The sequence below is a fragment of the Haematobia irritans genome, chromosome 5 (assembly GCF_050003625.1).
Source record: "Haematobia irritans isolate KBUSLIRL chromosome 5, ASM5000362v1, whole genome shotgun sequence".
NCBI classification, from domain to species: domain Eukaryota; kingdom Metazoa; phylum Arthropoda; class Insecta; order Diptera; family Muscidae; genus Haematobia; species Haematobia irritans.
Genome location: NC_134401.1, coordinates 619,671 through 645,362, shown reverse-complemented (window position 1 = coordinate 645,362; position 25,692 = coordinate 619,671). Strand labels below are relative to the sequence as shown.

At 36.4% G+C, this 25,692-nt stretch overlaps 1 protein-coding gene across 4 annotated transcripts in view; it reads left to right on the top strand.

The window, feature by feature from the left end:
• The window catches only part of chn (zinc finger transcriptional factor charlatan), a 31,192-nt gene extending 5,874 nt beyond the window's left edge, over positions 1–25,318 (top strand). Inside the window, exons 1-8 of one of the 4 annotated variants that reach the window (XM_075309235.1) lie at positions 10,645–11,028; positions 19,094–19,332; positions 19,676–20,190; positions 20,290–20,803; positions 20,873–21,303; positions 21,401–21,559; positions 21,643–21,927; positions 22,144–25,318. In XM_075309235.1, the coding sequence (XP_075165350.1) occupies positions 19,141–19,332; positions 19,676–20,190; positions 20,290–20,803; positions 20,873–21,303; positions 21,401–21,559; positions 21,643–21,927; positions 22,144–24,004 (3,957 nt within the window). In that variant the 5' untranslated portion in view covers positions 10,645–11,028; positions 19,094–19,140 and the 3' untranslated portion in view covers positions 24,005–25,318. Of the gene's footprint in view, positions 1–10,643; positions 11,029–19,093; positions 19,333–19,675; positions 20,191–20,289; positions 21,304–21,400; positions 21,560–21,642; positions 21,928–22,143 lie in introns of those variants that run through there. The other 3 variants (XM_075309233.1, XM_075309234.1, XM_075309236.1) reach the window with 3 other exon arrangements.
• Positions 25,319–25,692: the final 374 nt, after the last annotated feature.

The following is a 25,692-nucleotide window of genomic DNA, read 5'->3' as shown; positions in this document are numbered from 1 at the left end:
TTTCCCCATCATTTCTATTTCTATGAAGTGGCAGCAGTCTCTATTGTTTCACCAATTTGTGTAGAAACATTTTTGTTTCGCTAGCATACGAATGAAATTGTTTCAATAACGTATTATCTAAAAATATATACACTAAACAATGATAGTGGAATATAGCGTAATAAGACTGTTGCAAATAACAAGTTCGTCCTTAAATTTCTTTTAATTACGTTCGATTACATTTTAAATATACTTTTTCAGGGATTTTTCCAAAGATTTTTAATATTGAGTTATTATAGTATTGAATTAAACTTATAGATGGCTGAGACAGGGGATGGAATTTTGTGGGTGGCTTTGGTTGGTTAAATATTGCTCTCTTACAAACAAACAAAATATGGACAAATTGTTATTGAAATACTAGAGTTTTAGTTGGATGGATAGATGATTTTGATGAAATTTATCGAGAAGCTTTAATAAAATTCGGATGTGTATAAAACATGGCGCTATTAGAGAGCATTGGAATAGACATTACACACTTATATATGTACAATTAAAACGATTTCGCTCAAATGTCCAAATTATGCACAATACACAATTTTTTGATTGTTACAAAAAAAATCTTACTTTTGTACCTAATGTTTTAATTAGGTACAAAATTGATCTGCAATACAAAGAAAATTAAGAATCTTAATATTCGTTGAGCAAACCCATCAGTAATACCATAGACAATTTTGGAATATTAGCATTTTAAAACTCTCCAAAAGTCTCGCCTCATATGTGAATCAAAAGCGACTATAAGATGGATGATTAGAATGAATATAGAATGGTGCTATTAAGGAAAGGATGAATTTGAGATATGGAAATCCCAGTTACATGTATGTGTATGTACATTTATAGCTTATGAAATTTCAATTTGGAGCCAATGATTATGCGATGTGTTTGAGAGTAAACTAAAATGGAGGCGTTTGTTAAATACATTAATTTTCTAAATTATTTTTGCCATATGACTAAAAAGAAATGAGATTTTTTACATTTTTTTGTTGTTTTATTCTATTATTATTTTATATAATTATACGGAGTTTCTCCATTATTCATGAAAATGGCAAAACTTCTATAAGATCAATAGCGCAAAAAAATATAAATAAAAAAAATATAATAAAAAAATATATATAATATATTATAAAAAAAACATTTTTAGTAAATTCTACAAAAAAGGTAGAATTGCTATTCAAAACATTTGCAACTAGGCCTACCATGAACCTAATCTAGGTATATCTCTTTATTGTTTCGCTTCCACTTAAAAAATAATCTTTATGGAGTGTTATTTCCAAATTCTAATTGGGAAAATGAATGGGCTGTTATTAACAATTGATATTTCACGAAAGGTAAAGAATCGTATGATTCGACCTGTTCAAAACATTTGCAACTACCTATCACCCTGTAATATTTTCTTCTTTAAGGACATTATTTTTTGTATTTTTTACCTGAAATAGTTAGTTAAGGACCTATAAGAAAATGGTTTAAATGTACAAAAATGGCATTGTAGGCATATCGTTAAGTTCATTGCTTAATTTGGCCATAAACTGATCGCCATAGGCCTTAATGCCCTATTTCTTTTTGTCTAATTCGATAAAATTACCGGCAATAAGCATAATCAACATAACAAAAAACAAAATATCGATGATTTTAAAGTTGAGGTATCACAAAAATGAATTTCGGAAGAGTACAATGTGCCAAAGCCAACTGCGTCTCGAGTTATAAACAGTGGATGCACCAAAACGAAGGCTGCCAGGAAAGCCTTAATCCAAGAAATGCAAAAAATTACGTCAATCATGGTGGGGCCAATATTGTGGTCTGGAGGTATTTTTCTGGACAAGTTATGGGCCCGATTTATAGAGTCAAGGGAATTATGAAGTCTACAAAAACATTTTGCCCCACGTGATATTGCCGTAAGCATTCCGGGAAATGCCGTCTGCATGGAATATTCAGCGCGATCATGACCTCTAGTACACGTGTAACGTGGTAAAACAATGGATTTCCGATGAAAAATTACGGGTGCTTGACTAGCTTGTTCAGTCGCCTGAAGTAAAAGTCATAAAACAAACTTTTGGAAAGATGTAAACCGAAAAATTGGTACGAAAGATTTCGTAAGCAAAAGGCTTACGAAATCTATTTGAACCTGAACCATAGGTTATCATTGACCATTTAATTCTAACCAATGGCAAAAAGTTGCGCAGAAGTAATCAAACGGCATGGCTTTAGTATCAACTATTAACATTATGTGACACTTAATATTAAGGTGAGTACTATGTTCGTATGTTTCACCAAAACAGTAAATTAAAAGTACAAAAATCTGTGTGAAGACGATTATATATAAAGTCTTGTGAAATAATGAATGGAAAAGATCTAAGGAATTGATTGTGAACCATTTTATATTTATAATTTAATTGATTTAAAAAAGTGGCCGTGAAAACAAGCTGGTTTTCAGCTTGAAAACTGAACGTAGTACTCAGCTTTAGTTGCAAATGTTTTGAGCATGCGAAAACTCTATTTTTTTATATATAAATTATCAAAAAATCTTGAACGTTAGTTCCGTTATTTCCTTGAATCTTTAAAATTGACATAGTAAGCAACAACATTGCATTAACATTTTGGTTCTAATATTGTTATTTTCATTATAATTACGGTTTATTTTTAACAGTGAATGTGGTTGCAAATGTTTTGAACAGCATTGTTTTATCTATTGCAAAATTGAGGTATTTCTGTTATACGGATCGGGACGGTATATCTTGTATAACCGTCTGCTATTTGTATTGATATTTTGTAATATCTTAATTTAATGCAGAAAAAACTTTGATTACTATACCTACAATTGTGGTTGTTGCCTTCCAAGCCATACAATTTGATATTCCAATAATCCCGTAATGTAACATAACGCTGTGGCCTATTAACTCATCCACATGAAACCATAATAATGATAACAAAAAGGCAAACTTAACACTTTAAGAAAAAATGATGAAATCCTTGAGACTTCCTCCGGTGGTGGTATCCATTATCGTTGATGCCGTTGACCACCACAATAACCAGCACCCATGATCACCAACAACACCTCACAAAATCACTTTTTTCTATGTAATTTCCATTGAAAACTTGTTTTACATTTTCAAAATTGACCTTCTTCTTTTGGCTGAGTTGGTCATTTTAGCCCATAGCCCTCATATCATTGTTGCACTTTCAATACAATTTTGTTGTTCTCTGCCTGCTCTTCATCTTACTCTCTGTTCCCCTTTCTCGCAAAAATCACTTCCAAGTATGTGATTACTCATAATGGTTCATGCAGGAGGATAAAGTTGGTGTTGGATAAAATGAATGATCGAAGATGGTGTAGGTGATGTGAATTACATACACATATATTTATGAATTGGGGTGAGTCGATTCGAGAACATAGATTTGTTGTACAAATTCTATGTTCTTGTTCAGGGAATGAAACCGCCAGTGATTTTTGATCAATCGACGCCGCTATCGATTAAGTAGGCTAATCTCCGATGAAATATAGCAGCTAATCAAAAAAAGCGCATAAAAATTTGCATCTTTCACCCAATTTAATATAATACAACGATTCTATAAAAACTTAAGCAAAAATCATGCACAACAGGTATGAATAAAATGAAAATTAATTTTTAAGAATGGTTGTACGATTAATTGCATAGCGGTTTCTCCTTGATCGTCAACCGACAAAAATGGGTCGGCTTCATTATTTTATGTCGTCTCATAGGCATAAGCGTAGGAAGGCCTCTGGGGAGGGGGCTTAGACCCCCCCAGAAAAATTTTAGCCCCCCCCCCAGAATTTGAAAACCTATTTATACTCGTACAACGCACAAAGTTTCACTAAAGACTTTCATGCACAATCGAATTACTTGGGTTGTGGTAGAAGTCTGATATTTATGAAATAAAGCTGTGGTTGAACTTATGATTTAGTTGAATAAAAAATAGTAATTGATATTAAAACTATTCTTTCATAAATTAATATCTTAATAATGCTGCAAAAAAAGCGTCGCCAAAAAAGAAGTGAAAATGTTCTTTTTGGGTCTGGAAGTGGTACAAAATTAGCGGAGAAGCGATGAATGTAATATGAACTTGTCATAGAACGAATGTCCACCGTTTCAACAACCGTTGCAATGAATTTGCATCACTTCTTAAGGTGTGATCTGAATTCAGTGTTTTGAATGTGAATTAAAAATTTTGTGATATTTTCCCAAATAAATAATTTTTATACTTTTTATGATTTTTAATGCATTCTAACGCTTGTTTGAAACGTTTTTTTCAAATATTATCGATTTTTCTATAATGGACTTAGCATTTTTGTGACAAAGTTTGAATAATTTGTACCATTTTATTTATTCTTACTCTTTTTTTAAACTATTTGAAAAAAGAAAACAAAAAATTACGCATTAAAATATAAAAAAATGAAGTAAAAAAACTTCCTGTGTAGTTAAAATAGTTAACTTCTTTGTGAGGACATTTTTGGAAGTGCTTTTAAAGCTGTGCCTTTAGAACTCCCAATTTTTTGCTGGGAAAAGTGTGGAACTACCCTACGGGAAATGGATCAACCACAGAACTGGTACAGGACTAGTCCCTGGTGTGTATGGACCAGTCCCAGTTCTGATCGAAACGTATGTAAGGGACCGTCCACTTTAACATGGGTTTGTCATTGACGGAGTAAACTTACATTTTAGGACGCGTCTTGGACTCATCCCAAAGGACACGTCGAGGGACAATTTAGCAGGAGCAACCCATAAACAGGTCCTCAGGAACCAGTCTCGTACAAACTCTTAGAAATCTCTTTCAATTTGGGCTCCTAATCGAACCCGAAATGAAAACAAAAACATTTGAAATATGTCGAACAAAAGGTTATTCTAATAATTTTATTTCACTAAATGTGAAAATTGCAACTAACTGGAGCACAGGTACCAGTTCTGTGATAGGTCCGTCAGTGGCAATTTGCACCAATTTCCCGTAGGGTACTTTTAGTTGCTTTATTATAAATTGATTGTCGAGTTATTTTGATGTCTATTTTTTTATTCAATTTTATGAAATAAAACATTACTTGAACCTATAAGTTCCGTCTATAAAGGGGCTATAGCCCCCCCTAGGAAAATTGTCTAGCTACGCTAATGCTCATAGGCTGTTCATAGACGCTCCGCCCACAATGTAACATATATTTGACCGGCAATGAAATGACAAATATGTGTCGTCTCAGCCGTCAAGCCCGCCATCGCCGATAAATGAGTGTCAGACGCCGCCGACCAAAACGGGTCCGCTTCATTCTCAAGTTCAGACACCTATATTTTATTTTTCAACTTTAACGGTATTTCATATAAAAGATTGACATCTCTGGTTGTATATCAATAACGTCAAAATTAGATACACATTGCCGTTATTTTACATGAATCTCCAAAACATTCTTTTAGATTCACACGGTCGATCCTCCCTAGTATATATAAACCAATTCGACAACAAGGGTGTTTTTTCCCAACAATACCATAAGAGATAATTAAAAATGGGAAATCTTTAATGCACTTTAATACCGACCACAAGTAGAACCTATAGTCCACAGGGCTTGCTCTAAACCTAAATATTTGTTAATAGTTTGTATTAATGCGAGGGATCCGCCGTGTTGCAATGGTTAGCATACCCCGTTCAATCCCAGTTTCAACCTAACACCAAAAATTCAAGTTCACGTTTTATCTCTCCTCAGTAAAGTGTACCACCCTTTTAGATGATTGTCATTTCGAAGGAAATCATTTAAAGGGCTGAGAATTCTGATTATGTTTAAGGATTCAAATTCATGTAACCCACTCAAAAGAGTTCTATTATTGCAAGCCCCAATATATGAATATGACATACATTCAGACATTTCCTTTATATGTCTATCATATACTCCTTCTTCCCATTTACCTACTTCGCCCTTGGTTTCCCCCATGGAACCAATTCGAACGAAAACGAACAAAATCACATAGAGCGTTTATGTATTTATATGTGTAAGTATATGCATACCTATATACAAAAAGTAGGTATGTTTGATGGTTATATGCGATCGTGATCGTGGTTGGTGGTGGTTTGCGATCCCACGCCAACTTCTCTGACAAGCGACTACAACGATATATGGTGTGTTTTTTTTTTTTCAAATTAATTTTAATGAAATTCCAAAGAATTGTATATACAGTTTGTACATGAAAATGCCTTCAAATCTGAAAAGTTTTTCTTACGCCGTCGCATTCCTGGCAAAAAATTGTAAAAATGACACAGGAATATCATCTAATGTAACATAAGGCGCTTTCAATGGATGCTTTGCGATCAATGGAGCTATAGGCTTTCGTTCATCATGATTTATTTAGTTATTAGCACTGCAATATTTTATACATTTTTAAAATTTTACCATATGTCCAAACGGAGAATAGAACTATGGACTAGATAGGGTCACGGCCTAAAGGAAAAAAAGTTGATGCGGTCACCCCCCAGTTTTGTAGCATATTCGAAGACAATTTCGAAACACCAAAACTTTTTTTCCGTGCATCCTACAACCCCCCGAAATACAATTTATTGTGCTGTGTCGTCATTTGAAGTCCGATCGAAAAGAAACGCATATCGTTGTTCGTGGTTGATCAGGGGCTATATTTCGTGCATTGGTCATTTTTGACTCCGACGTCAAATTTGATTTTTAATTTTTTTATTTCGCTTCGTACACCCCTATGATGCACATTTCTGATAACCATTATAAAGATATTCATAAACAAAAAAGTTACAGAGATTTTAAATAAATCTGTAAAGCATGATAACATTTTTTTTTAATTTTAATTTATTTTATTTTCATATGTAACTAAGCCTTACAAAGGCCTTATACAGTTACTTAAATCAACATTTTAAATACTACTCAAAACAATTCTCTTATTTCTAACATTAATATACTAACAATAATACAACAAGAGGATAACTTTAACACAACATTATAACTTTTTTTGGCAAATTTTGCTATAGCTTGGTGGGAAATGATCCAAAGCAACAATTGAAAAAAGTTTAGATAATGCCAACTTAATACTGGTCTTTATTTCAAAAAATTTTGGAGAGATATTAATAGGATCATAGGCTTTGCATATTACTTGTTACTACGAAACCACAAAATGCAACATATATATGACATGAAACCAGAAAAGAACTGTACTTGATACAAACGAAATCAACAGATTTTGGGGTAAGAAGTATTTTTTCATTGCAAAAATAAAATTTTTGTAACAAAATATTGTTTGGTGATAAAAGTTTCAACTTTTCGAATATATTTCCCCATGTTCCGATATTCGGAATCGCAAATCGCCAGAATTTATTTTTCTTGTTACGAAAAATAGAGATACTCTCGGACTCCAATACAATTTTAATTTAAACTTATCGTTGTAGAGAACTATATTACCAAGGACATGGTCGTAAAATAAAAACTATAACAAAGAATAAAGTTTACGATACGATACGTTTTGAATGTATTGTCGACTACTCTGTCTCCGGCAGCAAACTACCTAATGATCACTAAAACACTACTATTATTATCAACTACAATCGAAGTGATCTTCCAAACTACTGTTCAGAATGTTGTTGTTGTTTTTCATCGTTTTTGATGCTTGACCAAATTTGTACAGAATAAGAGGGCAAGAGGAAGAAATGAAAAAGAAGCCACCCCACAGACAAACAACGGCCGCTTCGTAATAATCATAAAATCGAGTGGGTTCTTACGAAAACAGCACCTCATACAAACACGCATAAATCATGCATGGCTACACGACTAACTTTGAAGATTATGAAGCCACCACCCCACGCTCCTAAAGAAAATTAAAAACGGCACTGCACCATTTGGTTTATAAACGCAGTAGTATATTTCATACCTTGCTCCCTTACTCCCACTACTAATTTTCATTATTTTATAAACGAAACATGCAATTTTTTAACTGAAGATTTTAAATTTAGAGCTAAAGATGATGGCTTAGTTTAAAGTTCATTTCTCCATATCGGAAAACAGGTCAGCTAGACTTTTATTGGACTCATATTTGTTCTCTAGTACTGAAATGATTATCGCCACAAACTTTGATATAATTTGAATGTCAAAGGTACTTTTTTATCAACCCATCCATAGTCGTGAATGCTGTCATTACTCTGATAACAAGAGATCATGTACCCTTCGTGTTTTCTTTTTATTAACACTCTCTTTTTCTCTCGGATTCAACCGGCAAATACAAGTGGGATGAGTGATACCCCGTATTGTGAGTTCCTCTTTCTACCAACACTCAAAATTGCACTTCAAATTACACGAGATAGTGTGCGTGCTGCTTATGCTATACCAAGCTGCAGCGCTGCTTGTTTGCTTTGAATTCCCTTTTGCGATTACCAGTGATGAGAATTACAATTTACGTACGTACCACAATTACCATATACTTTTATTTGGACGACTTTTTTGAGATTTTATATAGAACACATGGAAACGCTGGCTTGGATCAACTGAAATCATTAGGAATTCAATTGAGTCAAATCGGCATATTCGCCGTACAATTAAAAGATATTATGAACAACGTTTTTAATTTTTACTCAGTTTTCGATATAGAGGCCATTTCATTGTCTCTTCAAAGTAGACTTCAGCTGAAATCTCAATTGGTTTCAAAACATTTGGAATTAAATTGTAATTGTATATTGGAACGCTCATGTGTTTTTCTTTGTGTTTTCACATTTTGGAGAAGTTTTTATGTTAGCCAAAATTTAAATCGAAAGAAACCAACAGTACAAAAGTTAATTTCATGTTAAAATAAGAATTTTAATTGTAGACTAAAATATGTACCAAATGAACAAGATCGATTTTTCAGTTTTTCTAAATTCAGAAGAAATAATAAAGGGTGATTTGTTAAGAGCTTGATAACTTTTAAAAAAAAAAACGCATAAAATTTGCAAAATCTCATCGGTTCTTTATTTGAAACGTTAGATTGGTCCATGACATTTACTTTTTGAAGATAATTTCATTTAAATGTTGACCGCGGCTGCGTCTTAGGTGGTCCATTCGGAAAGTCCAATTTTGGGCAACTTTTTCGAGCATTTCGGCCGGAATAGCCCGAATTTCTTCGGAAATGTTGTCTTCCAAAGCTGGAATAGTTGCTGGCTTATTTCTGTAGACTTTAGACTTGACGTAGCCCCACAAAAAATAGTCTAAAGGCGTCAAATCGCATGATCTTGGTGGCCAACTTACCGGTCCATTTCTTGAGATGAATTGTTCTCCGAAGTTTTCCCTCAAAATGGCCATAGAATCGCGAGCTGTGTGGCATGTAGCGCCATCTTGTTGAAACCACATGTCAACCAAGTTCAGTTCTTCCATTTTTGGCAACAAAAAGTTTGTTAGCATCGAACGATAGCGATCGCCATTCACCGTAACGTTGCGTCCAACAGCATCTTTGAAAAAATACAGTCCAATGATTCCACCAGCGTACAAACCACACCAAACAGTGCATTTTTCGGGATGCATGGGCAGTTCTTGAACGGCTTCTGGTTGCTCTTCACTCCAAATGCGGCAATTTTGCTTATTTACGTAGCCATTCAACCAGAAATGAGCCTCATCGCTGAACAAAATTTGTCGATAAACACATTTCGAACCGAACACTGATTTTGGTAATAAAATTCAATGATTTGCAAGCGTTGCTCGTTAGTAAATCTATTCATGATGAAATGTCAAAACATACTGAGCATCTTTCTCTTTGACACCATGTCTGAAATCCCACGTGATCTGTCAAATACTAATGCATGAAAATCCTAACCTCAAAAGAATCACCCTTTACATATTAAATTGTTGGCAGAAAATCCAAATAAATACACATTAGCGAAATGTCACGAAAAATAAAATAAAAAACAAAATTTGGTTTTTAAGAAAAAATTATAAAAAACTAAGTTTTCTTTCCTTAAAATGACATAGTAAGAAAAATAATGGTGAAAACATTTGATTAAGCAAAAAAAAAAAAACAGTAGCATACTCTATAGCTTTGTAGTGTGTACAATAGTTTATTAATTGCAAGTGTTATTAATAACTGAATTGTTACAGTTGTTGGCAAAGTTTAACCAAATGACGTTCGCTTACTATTTCTGCTAAGGAAATGTTATTTCCACAAAACCATCAATCCATACCGTAAACCTTTAATACAGCCTGAAACTACCACTTCGTACCAAATTATGTTTTATACACGACTAAGACTGACGCTTTTTTTGTTATATATTTATTATAATTTGTAATTATAATAAAGATTTTAATAAATAAATAAGTTTTTATTTCTAAGCAGTGCTCTAGGGGAGACCGAAAATCATTCAAGTACATATTTCCAAACACATTCACTTGTTTTCAATGTTACCCAGAAATAGTTCAATAGCCCCTTGCTTCTCATCACTGTTGATGACATTTCGTCTGAGCAATGTGTGTGCCTGTGCTATTTGATCTGGCCCACAGACTGGCTATAGTGACCGGTAGGCATAGTGTTGGTGGCATGGTGTTCTTTTTTTCTGTCTGACGACGAAGCGACGCTGACGCCATAAGTAACAACAACAATCAAGAAGAAAACAACCACCGACCTAAACACCAGCAAATATCGCATCGTGATCAGTCTGTAGGAATTTTTCAATTTGAGCGGTTGTTCGCAGAACAAGTAGCGGGTGTAACAAACAAACCAAACAACATAAAGAACTTGTCTATTTAAATTGCATGCGGATTTTTGCAAAATATATACACGCACTAACAACAAACATTAATGGAATAACGTATATTTCCATAAACAATTACAAAAAATAAAGTTTTGAAAAATTGTGTATAGTGATATGTGCACATAAATCATAAAAAAGTTTATATAAATTACAATACAATGAAATAAAAGGAACATTCCCCATAATAGCAGCAAGCATAAAAATGAAGAAAGCCCTTTTGTGAAGGACATATATATTTCTAATTGGAGAGCTAACCCCCCTGATTACTCTTAACGAAAGGTTTGTTTTTTGTTTAATATTTTTAAATATGTTATATTCTGCCTTTGCTCTCTCACTCATATATGGAGTTAAGTCGTCCGAGCTTGAATACCCACTCCCCCACCCCAAGGTTTGTCGTTAAAGGAGAACAAAGTCTCTTTTTGTAAATAAATGTCTTGTTGTAGGTTAAGGTCAAATGGCTTCCATTTTGGAATTAAGGCGTCCATTACAAGTGATGCTGTAAAGTTACAAAACGCTTCCCAACAAATCTGTATTAAACCTGGGGTGGTTCGAGGAATATGATTTTACTATGTTTCACTTCGTTGACTTGGAATGCAAATCAACGACAAAAACCAAACCAGCATTTAGCTGACAAATATCTGACTTTTCGATAATTAAATAATCACTGATTTTAGGACAAACTCCAACTTTTTCTTAATAATTGTTGAATTTTCCGTATTCACATGCAATTCACCCTAATACTCTATGTGAGAAGCGCAAGTTTTCAAATTGTATCAAGTTCGTACCGCAGCAAGTGATTGTTATGATGGGTGTACCTCCAAACATGGAGTTTAAATTCCCACTACTCCCACAATTGCTGGCTCTGTTCTCCGGGGATCTTTAATTTTGAATAGTTTTGTTAATGTCGTCTCCTCTTTTCTGCAATCATAAGCAAAATATAAACAATGCTTAATGCTGAGACATGGACAAACAGCAACGAAACATCTTGTAAGAGTGGGTTTGGCTTGATGGCATGCAGGGTATTGTGAGGAGGAAAAGATCGGGTGATCACATATATTGGTTGCTTGCTAGGTGGCGAGATGGGGGTGGGCGTCATCGCCATAGCCATTTCATGACTTTGTGTTTTAAGAGTGGGTGAGCGTCAATTCAAGTTATACACGATAAATGCTACAACACCCCATCCACTGTCCAAGTGGAAGGGGAGCTGTTCAGAGAATTCTCAGAAGTGATGAATAAGCGGAACAAGCAATACAGGGAAGGGGTTATTCAAAGACGAACTCAAAAACATGAGGGCGTTAGGTTGTTTGAGATGGTGAGATCTTGAATGGGTGGTGTAAATCATATGAGCTTTGGACGAATACGTTTTACTGACTGGCCTACAAAACCACTAAAAGGGGCTATTTAAGAAAATAACTGACTGGATTACAATGATGAGGAATCCTTATAGGAGATATTTCCGTTGCAAACTTCGAGAAACCAGTGTGTCTTATACATACACATGCCGTCATAAATTGCGCGTTTCCGTTCAACATCATATCTAAAATACCTAGCATTCACATACACTGTCAAATGCAATCAGGGTGGCTCCAACGAAAACAGGTACCTTTACTTCCGCGCGATTACTAAACCAAGCTTCTAATTTTAGGGTTGATCTGTCTCCCCTCGAGGGCTCCTTAATGTATGGCAAACCATACAAGGCTATGTTCATGGAATCTTTATTCCAGTGTATTTCCTGTTACATCGTTGCCGATGATGATCATCTCACGATGGAAACGTAATCAATGCCTTTTTACCTGTAGTATACCTGTATATCTTTGTGTGATCTACACCCCGCAGATGTTGGGTAGAAATTTTACCTGCTGTTTTTGCTAGCTTTATTCTTTGTTCCTCCAGCAACAAAACAAAAAGACCCCTTCTTTTTCTATAACCCAAAAAGACAGAAACACCTACATTCATGAGCCTGTACATGGTTGAGTGGCGATGATTTGGAGTGGCAGAGTTGCCTGTGTGTGTCTGTTTGTGCGATCTGCCGCCAGTCTGTTGATGCGTCTCACCACCACCCCAATATTGAACAGGATTTGAACATCATTATCTCCACATAAAAAAAAAAACACACACGCACACAGACAATATGGTTGGACACAGAGGGATGACTATGGCATATCTTGTGGCCTCATGCAGTAGGAATATGAACGAAATAACCCTACAGTACGTAGTGTTTCCTACAGAATATGGGTTCGCATTTGCTTCTGCGCAATATTGAAAACACGTTTTTACTCTGCCGTTATGGGGTTTAAGGTTGGGCTGAATATCTTCACATACCCAGTCGACATCCTCATCTCTTGCTCTTTTCCGCACACAATTTTCTGTGTCTTGGGCTTACACTGATGATGGGCATTGTTCATAACGATCCCTTTTGTATGTTTGGGATTTTCAATTTTCTACGTTTTTTTCTTCTCTGTGAAATGAATTCGTCGTTTTCTCAACATACATTTTTGGGTTGAAGGTGGTATGGTGGCGTTGGTGGCTACAATGGTAGATCCCATAAAGATTTCATTGGGTTTGAAATATCTGGGATGTTTCTTCTTATTTGACATGTCTTATGAAGAGTAGATATGTTGGTAGGTAGGTAGGTGGATTGGTTTCTTGGAAACACCTAATGATTGCTGGGATTTAGTGGCAGTTATGATATTCATGTATTTCAGAGGATCTCCCAAATGGCGTTTATAGTCTCTTTCGACGTTAAAAGATTGAATTTTCGTATATAGGTACAACCACAAAAGTAATGATCAGTCGCATATAAGATTCAATTGATCATTCCAATATTCAATTGACCTTGGTTTAGAACCTAGTGTAGAAGTTCTCTTTCACACTCGGGGTTAGGTTAGATTAGGTTAGGTGGCAGCCCGATGTATCAGGCTCACTTAGACTATTCAGTCCATTGTGATACCACATTGGTGAACTTCTCTCTTATCACTGAGTGCTGCCCGATTCCATGTTAAGCTCAATGACAAGGGACCTCCTTTTTATAGCCGAGTCCGAACGGCGTTCCACATTGCAGTGAAACCACTTAGAGAAGCTTTAAAACCCTCAGAAATGTCACCAGCATTACTTGGGTGGGATAATCCACCGCTGAAAAACTTTTTGGTGTTCGGTCGAAGCAGGAATCGAACCCACGACCTTGTGTATGCAAGGCGGGCATGCTAACCATTGCACCACGGTGGCTCCCTCGGGGTTAGCTAAACTTGATTACTGTAGAACAGAAAATCTCATTCAAACATGGTAAGAATATAAATATTGGTCCTATATACCATTATGGAAATACGGGCCATATCAATTCGAGCTTTTCGATTCTATTTTCCCCAGTTTTTTCATTCAATCCGTACGGTGAGTCACACATTGATAGGCTGATAAAAAAAAATCAGAAATACTACCGGCACTACTGAGAAGTTATATAAATATCAAATATCATGATTTGAAACCATGATTAATTATTTTTTTGTGTTTTTGAGCCAAACAACTAATGTGTTCTTGACAGTAGACTTTTCGATGAATCCATTTTTCTTTATAATCTGTTGTCATTTCGCGAATCTGCCATCTAGAGGCCGGGTTTATTATATTCCAAATTTGTGTGCTAAAAATTTTATCTTTTTATATCCCACATTTCCCACATCCGTTTTGATACTATAGTTGGATATTTGATCAGTCTTGAACTAGTTATTTTATAACGACGCCTTTCCTTATGAAACCTCGTTTTTTATAGAAAATTTCAACCTCCATAGTTTTGGGTGGGTGTTGTGTGTTGAGCTTTCCATGGGAGGTTGGTTGTTGACTCTTTGTGATCAACAGCTTTGGTCATTTAGGTGTTACTCAGCTAATGGGATTTTGGTGCGGCCCGGGTAGGTAAAAACATCAAGTGAGAAATCAACGAAAAACAATTCGGCGGAGTCTGGGGACATGCTCATAAATAGATATGACGCTAAACATATAAAATGATACAATTTATGTTGAATTTACCATGTCTCGATGAGAACGAGGCCGAGCGACTGTTAACTAACAGCGAATTAGCAATCGCACTCTAAGTTAATACAAATCGTATTCTGTTTTCTGAATAACCAAGCAAAGCAATGTACGAATGTTTGTTGTTTTGCTGATATGTACATACAAATGGATGGGTGTATGGTGTTTAGTTTAATGCGGATTCGAGGAACACACTTAATTTCATCTATAAGAGACTGGATTTGTGCGTGGGTTGTGGGTGTAGTATCATGGTGTATGCATAAAGAAAACATTCGCACAACGCCGTAGCTAATGTCCACGATATAAGAAACCATTAAAAATAAAGGTGTGGGATATCTCCAGAAGAAGTTGATGAGCAACAAAGCAAAATAGAATACCTACAGTAATCTACTACTGCCTCTACAAGCGAACTCACAGACAGATGCATCACTGGCGAGCAGAAAGATGACAGTTCCATGCATTGCTCAAGAAAGCCCTAAAGACAGCTCACACATTGCTTACATGCATATGGGTATAGACTCATAAGATGTTTGCCATATTTCTTAAAATATGGGCGGCAGGTGGTATTTTGTCTTTTTAGGAATTTTGTTTTTCGCTTCAAAAAATGGAATAAAACCCCAATAGCCCTCCTTTTTGCTTTTGGAAAAAGCAAGCATCATCACCAGTTTCTTGAAGAGTAAAACCAACCATACTCTTGGTATCTCATTTTTTTTAGGGTTTTTGGTGTAGTACATGTGTGTGTGTGTGTTGATGCGATGATGATCTTCACGATGATTTCGTCTTGTGTTGATGTCTATGGGTGGGTAGGGGTCGTTTATCTCAGTTTGGCTAAAGTTTACTTATGTTTATGAAGCTGCTGTTGTTGGTTTTTGGTAAATTGATGTTTTTTTTGTTTTAATTTGAAAAGTAGTTTTTCTACTTTGGAGGTGGTGTAGAAAACAAAAAGAAATACAAAAATTCGAAAAAGGGGTTCCGTTAACGTTAATAGAATGTGGGCGGTTTTTCAAATGTCAGAGTGAGATTCAAGGTTAATGTTTTGGGTGGGCTTCAATGTGGAGAAACCCATTAAATGTTTGAAAATTAAATTCACAAAACATAAACTCAATTTCCAAGGGACCAACCATTCAAACAAGCTACTATGCTTGTTTGAGTGCGTCAGTGACTAATATATCGATATCGTCGACAGGTGCGCACCCCTATACTGTTGCCGATTAAATACCCTCATAAAAAGCATCTTGCAACAAAGTCGTCCTACAGGTTGTCTTCCCTAAAAACACCCTTTCGCCTATACATGCTTGCCTTTGTCCTTTGTCTTGTTTCTTCTTTCCGCTTCTTTTGCCCACTGGGCAACAAAACAACAGTTGTTTTCAAAGAGGAGCAACAAGAATACGAAATCTCATTATCCAGGCTTTGGTCGCTGTGCTATCCCCTTAAATGAGTGAGCAACATGTGCTAAAAAATTCCCAAGAGTTTCTAGATTTTCCATTTAAGGGTGGGTTTTAGTGACTGCTGTATCAGGATCATTATAAACCTGTTGTCTTTCTGTACCTACTGATAGGAGGGCTACAAGATGGCGGCATCATCGATCAGTATTAAGCCTCTTTGGGGGCAACAAGTGTGTGTTCTCATTAAAGCGCACCATTTCCACTTGCCACAGATTAAGGGTGGTTTTAGTCGTCTCAAATGACCGTTGGTAGTTTGAATTTTAACTGTCTGTATACCAGACAGTTCTTTAATGGGAAAAAAGACGAGCAGCTGCTAAGGGGATGCATTTGAAAACAAGTGTAGGTAAGCCCATACATGGGTCGCAATTCTTACAAATATGTGGGCAGGCTATACCGCTCTAACGTTTGAGCTTCAGTCCCCATGACGAAACCCTCTAAAGAATTCTTTTATTCGATCATTACTTCACATTGACAAAATTTGTGAGTTACCTCAAAGAATTATTTGGCCACAAGTGGTACTACAACCTCAAACTTTGTCTTAGCTCTGCCTTCTATCATGCTTACATGCAAATGAATTAGTCAAAATTTAATCAATTCACCTGACTTTCAGACCTGAACTGCATGTAATCTATTTTTAGTATAGGAATGATAATTCAAAATTATATTTATGTGCTACTTTGTTCTTACTGAACAGAAACTGATGGATTCTGAAGACATATTTCAAAAATATATCTGTTTGTGAACAAGGACAATAATAATGAAAACAGGTCAAACTTTTAGATTAATTAACATCAACACCATCTGAAGGCAGAGTAAATATCGCATTTTACTTAATTAACTTTGTATTTCCTCAGCACTACATTTTGTTTCTGTGTAATCGAACTATGCTGGTACCATAACATCGTGCCCTTTGGTCATCATGTCAATCCATTTGTCTATAGTTATATGTTGTTTTTGCAATTTGTTTAGGATAGGCTGAGAAGATGATCATTTATTTGTTTTTGCGATATACGCAAATATGCAGACATAAAAGAACGATTAGGGTGAAGCGGGGGGAGGACAAGCACTTAAGAGGCATATAAGCATAACCACAGCAGTGGCAACATACACCCGTGACAACGGCAAAAATGCCAACTAAAATCCATCCACCCAATGACGACAGATACCCCAAAAGTTGGAGATGAAACGGTGGTAAGAAACAAAACAAAAACTAAAGTCCCATCATTGCCCGGCATAGTACCAAATAAGCCAGATAATGGGGCCACTGTGGTCGTTGTGTTGATCATTGCTGGTACTGTCACTGTTCCATTGATGATCTCCAACACCCAACAACCGGTTCTGTCACACACTTTGTTTGTTGTCTGTCGAGTGGAGGAGGGTGTTCCAATCTTCATCTCCCTATTGACGATGTTGTTGTAGTTTTTTTTCTTTTTTTAAACAAAATATTGCCGATCTTTGTTCATATTTATTCTGTTTATTTCATATGGAAGTAGTGTCTACCAAACGAAATTCGCGTGCGTCTGTCTGGCCGGTCTTTTGCTGGGATAGTGGTGTGCCCGACGACCCCGAGTGTGTTTGTTGAGAAAAGCCTCAACAGAGAAGACGACAGCGACAAATGACTGGTGGTTGGCGTTGTCATTAAAATTTACGCGCCCATTTTCAACCCACTCACAACACTCCATAGTTTTTCAGTGTGCCAGTGTTAGTCTATGGGTTTGTGTTTTTTTTCTTCCAATTTCTTAGGCGGATGTTAAAAAAGCAACAAACAGCATATGACAATACTGTATTCGCTGGTGGCGGTGATGATGTGCACATTTAGGCATTTAATCCCCTTCAAAAACGCAATTTAGTTTCAGTGGGTGCTATCTCCTGGCTCCCTATTTGGGTACGTTACAAAATTCGCGAAAGTTTCCGAGTCCTTGTATCCATTAATATAGGATGGGGATAGCTATTGCTTTGTCCATTTTGCATTTTAATATTGAAATTTGAATTCTATATGCGAAGACTTCATCTCCACAACGTCTTCTCGTCCTTTGTCGAAACAATCCCAACTGTTGCTATTCCTTTTCCCACTTTTTATTCGAATAAACTGGTTGCATGTCATACGCAAAGATAGGTATGATGTACCATATGTTCCTTTGTTGATACGCAAAGGAGAGAGAAAAAAGGCTCTGGAAACAGAAACAGAAAAAATAACCACAAGAAACATCACCGGCAGCATTTGACGAAATAAAAAACAACCTCGGCCAGACAAAAATTTAATGGTTTAAGGTTGAGATACTTCCATATGCCAATGCCACATACATTTCTACATACACATATCCATGTGTAAGCTGAAGGACATACACATGTGTATTAATTCCCCATGTATGATAACATGACTTGGAGACCACCACGAATGTACGAACAGACAGAATATGTGGCTTGCCATGAGTTTCTCAATGTCCATAACCAGCATCCACCCACTTTTTCAATGGTTTTGGTTGTTATATGAAAGAGGAATGAAAAAAAAAATCGAAATGTGGACCATTCATTTATTCGTTTTGGAAATAAGAGAAAACAGATACGGCGTCAATGGAGCCGAAGATGGCGAGCGAAGAGGAATGGGGAAAAATTAAAAAAAAAAGAGTTTAAAGAATAATCACGATACAATTTTAGTAGGCGGTTTTTGTTTTATTCTCACACTGTGGTGATGATAAACTTTCATTGGATGTTCTCTTAGAAAAAGGGCTATATATGGAATCATCTATGATGTGTTGTAAAAACAAATCTCCTTATTCCATTATTCAAAGGCACCGATTTAGCTTTAGGTTAGGATGGTGACGACCATGGGACGATTTCAGATGAAATAATTGTTTTTGTTTTTCTTTTCATTGCAGTTCCAAGGAAGCAACCGTAGACGAAGCAATAAAGGTTTTTGTAAGCTATGGCAACAGTAATTCCACCGACCTCAAATGTTGAGGCCGCCTATGAAGACATGTTTAAAGAAATCACAAGAAAATTATATGGCGAAGAGACCGGAAATGGTTTGCATACATTAGGCACACCTGTAGCACAGGTGGCGACCACAGGACCCACTGCTGCACCAGAAGGTGAACAGAGATCATTCACGAATTTGGTAAGTAAGAATACGAATTTAATCATCCAATCGAATTTACTTCAAACGGCTCTTGTACATATACATTGGAAGGTGCACAAATAGTAAAGCATCAAATAGGTTAATTGATATTCGATAAATCGGTTAACTATGGGGACAAGAAAATTATGGCATAATTATTGATAATGTTCTCCATCAGAATGATATAAATGGGCTTGGAAGGGTTGTTGACATATGGTCACTCGGTCTTTAATTAACCTAATCTTCGAAATCGAATAACGATTAATTGAAAATCTTAGCACAGGTTGATGTTCACATTGCCAGACTCATTCATTCGAATTGTGTTTTGTTTTTCCATTTTCAGCAAATCGATCGTTCTACTCAGCCTACCATTGAGTATGAACATAATGCTGGTAATATTGTGGGATCCACGGGAACAGGTTCGGCAACATCTGCGCCGTCATCGGCACCTGCCACCACCACTCAACAAAATGCAACAAATGTGGTAATTCAGCAACAACCAGAGGGATCTGTAGTAGTTACCACCACTAGCACAGGAGGAAATTTCAAATCGGAAGATCATCTCAGTACGGCATTTGGCTTAGCGGCTTTAATGCAGCAGAATGGCTTTGCTACTACAACCGGTACGATATTGAGCACACAGGCCATAAACAAAGTGATAACTACTGCATCGCAACAACAATTGGCTGGGGATCAACAACATCAAGGCTGGAATGAGGGTGCTCAAGACCAATCGCACACACAGTCCCAACCGGCGCCAACCACTCAAATTGTCCAGTGGACAACAACTCCTAGTGGAAAACTGCAAAGTTATTCCACGACAACGCAACAGGAACAGGTCTCAACACCAAAATCCAAGTAAGTACGAGTCCATCGTGGTCTTTGTTGGAAGGATGTTATTGTCTACTCAATGGAATATTTCTTTACGGGATTTTTGTTTGTTTGTTTTTTGAACAGAAATAAAAATCGTAACGATCACAGTTCACCACCAGCCAGTAATCAACAAACAACCGAGGTAATATACACTAGTCCTTCAGCTTCAGGAAATAACATGAATCAAAATCAGCAAACTCCGCAAAATAGCGCAAACACTTCTAGTTCATCTACCACCTCTAATAGTTCTTCCGGCGGAAACGGGAATAGCCGCAAAAAGTCGAATAACCAAAATAACCAAAACAACAATGGCCAGCCTTTGGTTCAGAAGAGATATGCGTGCACTCACTGTCCCTATTCGACAGATCGTCGTGATCTGTACACGCGCCACGAGAATATCCACAAGGACGAAAAACCATTCCAATGCTATGCTTGTCTCAAACAATTCAATCGGGCCGATCATGTTAAGAAGCATTTCCTACGTATGCATCGCGAAATGCAATACGACATAAACAAAACGAGACGCCATGTTCCCTCGAGTAATGCGGGTGGCAGTCATCACCACGGTGGTGGCCGAAGTAATGTCACTATTACACCGGTAAATACTAGCCCTAGTGATTTACATAATGACGGCAATGCCATTGAACAAAAACCTATCATCTTCCAGACACAGGCGAATGTCAATTTGGAACAAGCCTTTTTGGAACAACAACGCCAACCAACATCGTCTAGTCTCAGTATAGCCGAAACCATTGAAGCCGTGGCCACCGCCACTGATGTGCCCTTGACTCAGTTGAAGGAAGAAAAGAATGATGATGGAACTTTAGTCGGTGGACAAGCAGCCAGTGTGAAACCCAAGAGAGAGAAACGTTTCACATGTTGCTATTGTCCATGGTCAGGTGCTGATAAATGGGGCTTGAAGCGCCATTTGAATACCCATACAAAACCGTTCGTCTGTCTACTTTGCGATTACAAGGCAGCCCGATCAGAGCGTTTGGCGACGCATGTCCTTAAAGTTCACAACAAAAGGGCATGTAACAAATGCTCGTTCTTGGGAGATTCTTTGGAGGAATTCCAGCAACATTTGAATGAAGTGCAGTAAGTATAGACAAATGAAATACGAACAAGACTCACACCCACCTCTCTCCAACAAAGCTAACAACTTTTTCTGATCTCTCTCTCTCTTCTCGGAAAGTCCGACTGCACCTTCATCGCGTAACACAAACTCTTCTAGTAATACCAATACAACTACAACTAACAATAATTCTACTAATAACTTGAATGTTTTACGTACGATTGGTAATACTCTAGGAAATAACAATCAATTAAATCAATTTCAGAATAACCAATTTAGGTAAATCTCTTTCTGAAGTAGGCAATGTAGTATGATCTCTTGTAACTCTATGTCTATCCGTTGCAATCTCGCCCTTTTCCTAGTGTTAATAATGTCTCCACAACAACAAATGGCAACTCGGTTACCATCTACACGACCACAACTACCGACAACCAAGGTGGTAATATAACCGCTGGAGGTCCATTACAGGAAATTATTGTAAATCCCACATCCATGGTGGGCTGGCGTCTGAGCGCCAATGGCTCTCTAATACCTCCTCATGATCTCTTAACGGGTGGTTTGCCAAATGCGGCCACCCAGAAGAGGGGTTCGGAGCGTCTATTTCAATATCTTGAGGCAGATGGAAGTGATCCCGAGGACTATGCGCGGTACATGTTGTAGCGTTGTTTTAAGATTCGCTTCATTTTCAATTTTGTTTTTCGATTGCCTAGTTTGTTATTATTTGCCATTTTCGTTTAAGTACGCCTTTAGTTTCCCCTTCTTTTCGTTTTTTCTTGATTTTTTCTTGATTGATGTAATTTTTCGTTACTAATTTTATAATTATGCCAAGCGTTCCCTTTTAATAAGAACTTTTCGTCTTTCAGTCTTTTAAAAATGGACGCTATCAGTCGTAACACAGCTTCTGTCGCTCAGGATTTTCATAAGGCGGGAGGCGTGCAAGAGTTGAAACTACCAGCCAATCATCAACTCCTGTTCAATAATAAACTGCCCTCACAGTGGACGACTAAAGAAGCCGCTGCTTTATTGCAAAGCCTTAGCAATGCCAACAGTTTAAGCTATGTGTACCAAGAACACCAGCGTTCCAAATATGCACATCATCACAATGGTTCAATGCGCCAAAGGCAACATTCCCTTGGCGAGGATAGTGAGAATGCACCATCGTCGGATACATCAACGACCACTTTAAGCGATGACTTGTCACCATTGAAGATGGAACGATCCAAAGCTTACAATCTGATGACGCCGACCAGTGACCAAAAGAAGGCGGCCATATCATCGGCATTCTTGCAGAAGAGCTATGATTTGCAAGATTCCCTATCGAGCTCTTCGGGGATCCAGGCAAATGACAGCAGCAGTAGCAGCGGCAGCAATGGCCATCACTACCATGATGACCAAGAAAATCAAGAGCAGCTTATTAGATCGTCTCCCGCATACAAAAATAATAATAACAACAACAATAGTAACTATTATAACAACAACAACAATAGTAATTACAACAACAACAATCTGAGTAAAATAAAGTCGTCACACCACAATAAGGAAAACAATAACAATGCAACATTCCTCACACAAATGGAATTCCAGAACCTCAATAAAATTGGTACTCAATTCCAGAACTATGTCAAAGACATTATAAGCAAATACTATACAGCAGATACGCCCATTATGTTCCCCAATATGCCAACACCAACCGCCACTGCTCAACAGAGCCAACAAAGGTTGGGAACCCAGGTTTCACCCAAACGCAAGCGTTTATTGAGTGAAACGGAGGAATATATTGAATATCTGAAAAACAAGGAAGACATAACGCTAACCATAACCCCAAAACAAATTTCCAGTAAACCACAATCGCCATTAAAGAGAGAAAGAGATTTGGCCTCGGACTCATACAAGAGGCTATCACCAAAGAAGACGGTCATCACATCTACTCCGCTCAATCAGCATAAGACTAGCAAGAAATCCATATCACAGCTGGCCACCCTTTTGCCGCTATTGGCCGATGCTGCTTCTAAGCAACAATATTTAACCGCTCCACTTGATTTCAGTAAAAAGCCATCATCTGAACCCGATAGATGCAGTAAGAACGATGTGATCGTTAAAGACGAAATCACATCAATAAATAATATATCGCTCATAAAAGAAGAACCCCAAGATCCAATAGAGTCGCAAACGGCACAAATGGCATATGCAAATTTTCCAACACAAGCACCACCCCCACCACCATTGGCAAAAAACTCATTCCAACCGCCAATACCAGTGAAAATGTCACCACCACCGCCGCCACCAGTAACCACGTCCCCACCACCATTGAACTGCTCCTACTTCGATAAACGTTCCTCTCGCAAACAGGCCCAGCCAAAGAAAATGCGCCAATCACCAGACATTGTAGTTGCTACACTTCGGGATAAGTACCTAAATCGTATGGTCGACCACAAACTGAGCTGTATGGACTGTGTAAAAATGAAGAGGTCATCTATGCTAGTCTTCAATTACCATACCAAAGCTTCACTATGCCTACATCGCCTATGGAAACATGCAGAGAAACCAATAAAGTGTAAACTATGTGGTGAAAAGTTTACCAAGAAATGCAGTATGATTTTGCATTTGATGAAGAAACACAACGAAGCTAATGGTTTTGGAAAGAAGACTTGTGATAGCCGAAAGGAAATTTGTTATTTAAAAAAAATGTGTAAGCGGCGTCAAAATTTGAGGTATTCGGTTTAATTCATACAATTTCGGGTGTCGGGAAAATGCCCGTAATTCTTCTTCTCAAGACATGAGATTTCATTTAGAGCTGTTTGCAGAAATACTGAAATAAGATATTCTTGTGTTTTTTATTGAAAAGTGAGACTTTTCCATAATGATAATTATTTAAAGTTTTTCTTACTATGTAAATTTGAAGATTTCTGAGAAAATATGTCATTATATCAATTATGATTAATACACAGAGAATTAAGTATTACCAAAAACAAAAACAGAAACTTTAATCCTCTTCCACTTATTTTGGTAGTACTTGACACGTATGGAATTTCGAAGACTTGTATATTTTTTTCTATTATTCGAATGGTGTTTCGAATAAAATTTAGAATTATTTTAATTTATCGCATAGTTTTTCTTGTATTTTGTTTTATGTATAAATGAATTTAATCATTGAATTTGTTTTCAAATAAGAAATAAAAAAAGTATTTATTGTATTCACTTCTCACTCAAGTTCTAATCTAACGATCAATGGCACTCATTGATCGACAAACATATGGTGGTGTTTGGACCATTTTTGGATTAAAAAAAACAAATAATACTCCGACACACTCCAAAAACAAACTTATACGTTTAGACGTTTCTTTTGTTTTTATTTCCTTTTGCATGCGAGTACTACATAATCGCATGTACTATTACTCAAAGGAATTATTACTAAAGCATTTAAGTTAAATTTTAAGTTGTGATGTACCTGAAATATGATTTCGTCTAAAACAAAAAATACATACTATATGAAATATTTTTTTTTTTAATTTACATTTTTCTATCGTTCTTAGTTATTAGTAATTAAGCTTTAATTTGCCATTCTCAATTTTTGTGTTAACATAAGGACTTCATATCTAGTTAAGTTTGTATTTTTTGCCTTTATTTTATTTTGCCTTAATTCCTTCTTCGTAATATTAATGTAAAGCTTTAATTTTTACACAAACGTTTTATGTTCTATTACGAACAAGTGACATCATATTCGCTTAGACTTAGTTAACACATCGTTTATTTAAAATAATAAAAAAATGTAAGTCATGTCGATGATGCTATCTGTTATCATCGGCACTCAATTACTATCGAATTGAGTATAACCATGTATTCGCCATTTTACAAGTCCCATTGGCCATCCCTCCTACTTAACGAGACGAATTCCTCACTGTCTCCAACTACTACTCGCTCGCGAGTACCACTACAAATAGCATTCATCAATCACAAAGACATTTTATGATAGAGAAGAGAAGAAACATTTTAATGACTGAATGGAAACAAGAAAATAAAACTCTAAAACAAAAAGTACACGGCATATTTTTTATTTTTTAGTATAAAGAAAATTATATTTATGTATGAAGGTTTGACGTGTTAAACAAAAATTATTGAAAAAGACAAATTTTGGTATACAAAATTTCTACAAAAAAAAAACTTAAAAACAAAAAAAAAAACTTTAATGAATTTTAGGCAAAATAAAAAAGTATTTAATTTTTGTTTGGATAAATTAAAAACAATTAACTAAATGGTCACTACAAAAGTGGTGGTGTTTATTTTAGAAAATAAAACACGATTGTCGCGCACCATACACAAATATTTGTATTGTAATGTTTTTGATTTTAGTTTAAAAAAATACATATACAACAATAACCAACCAACAAACATACATTTTCTCAAGAATAAGA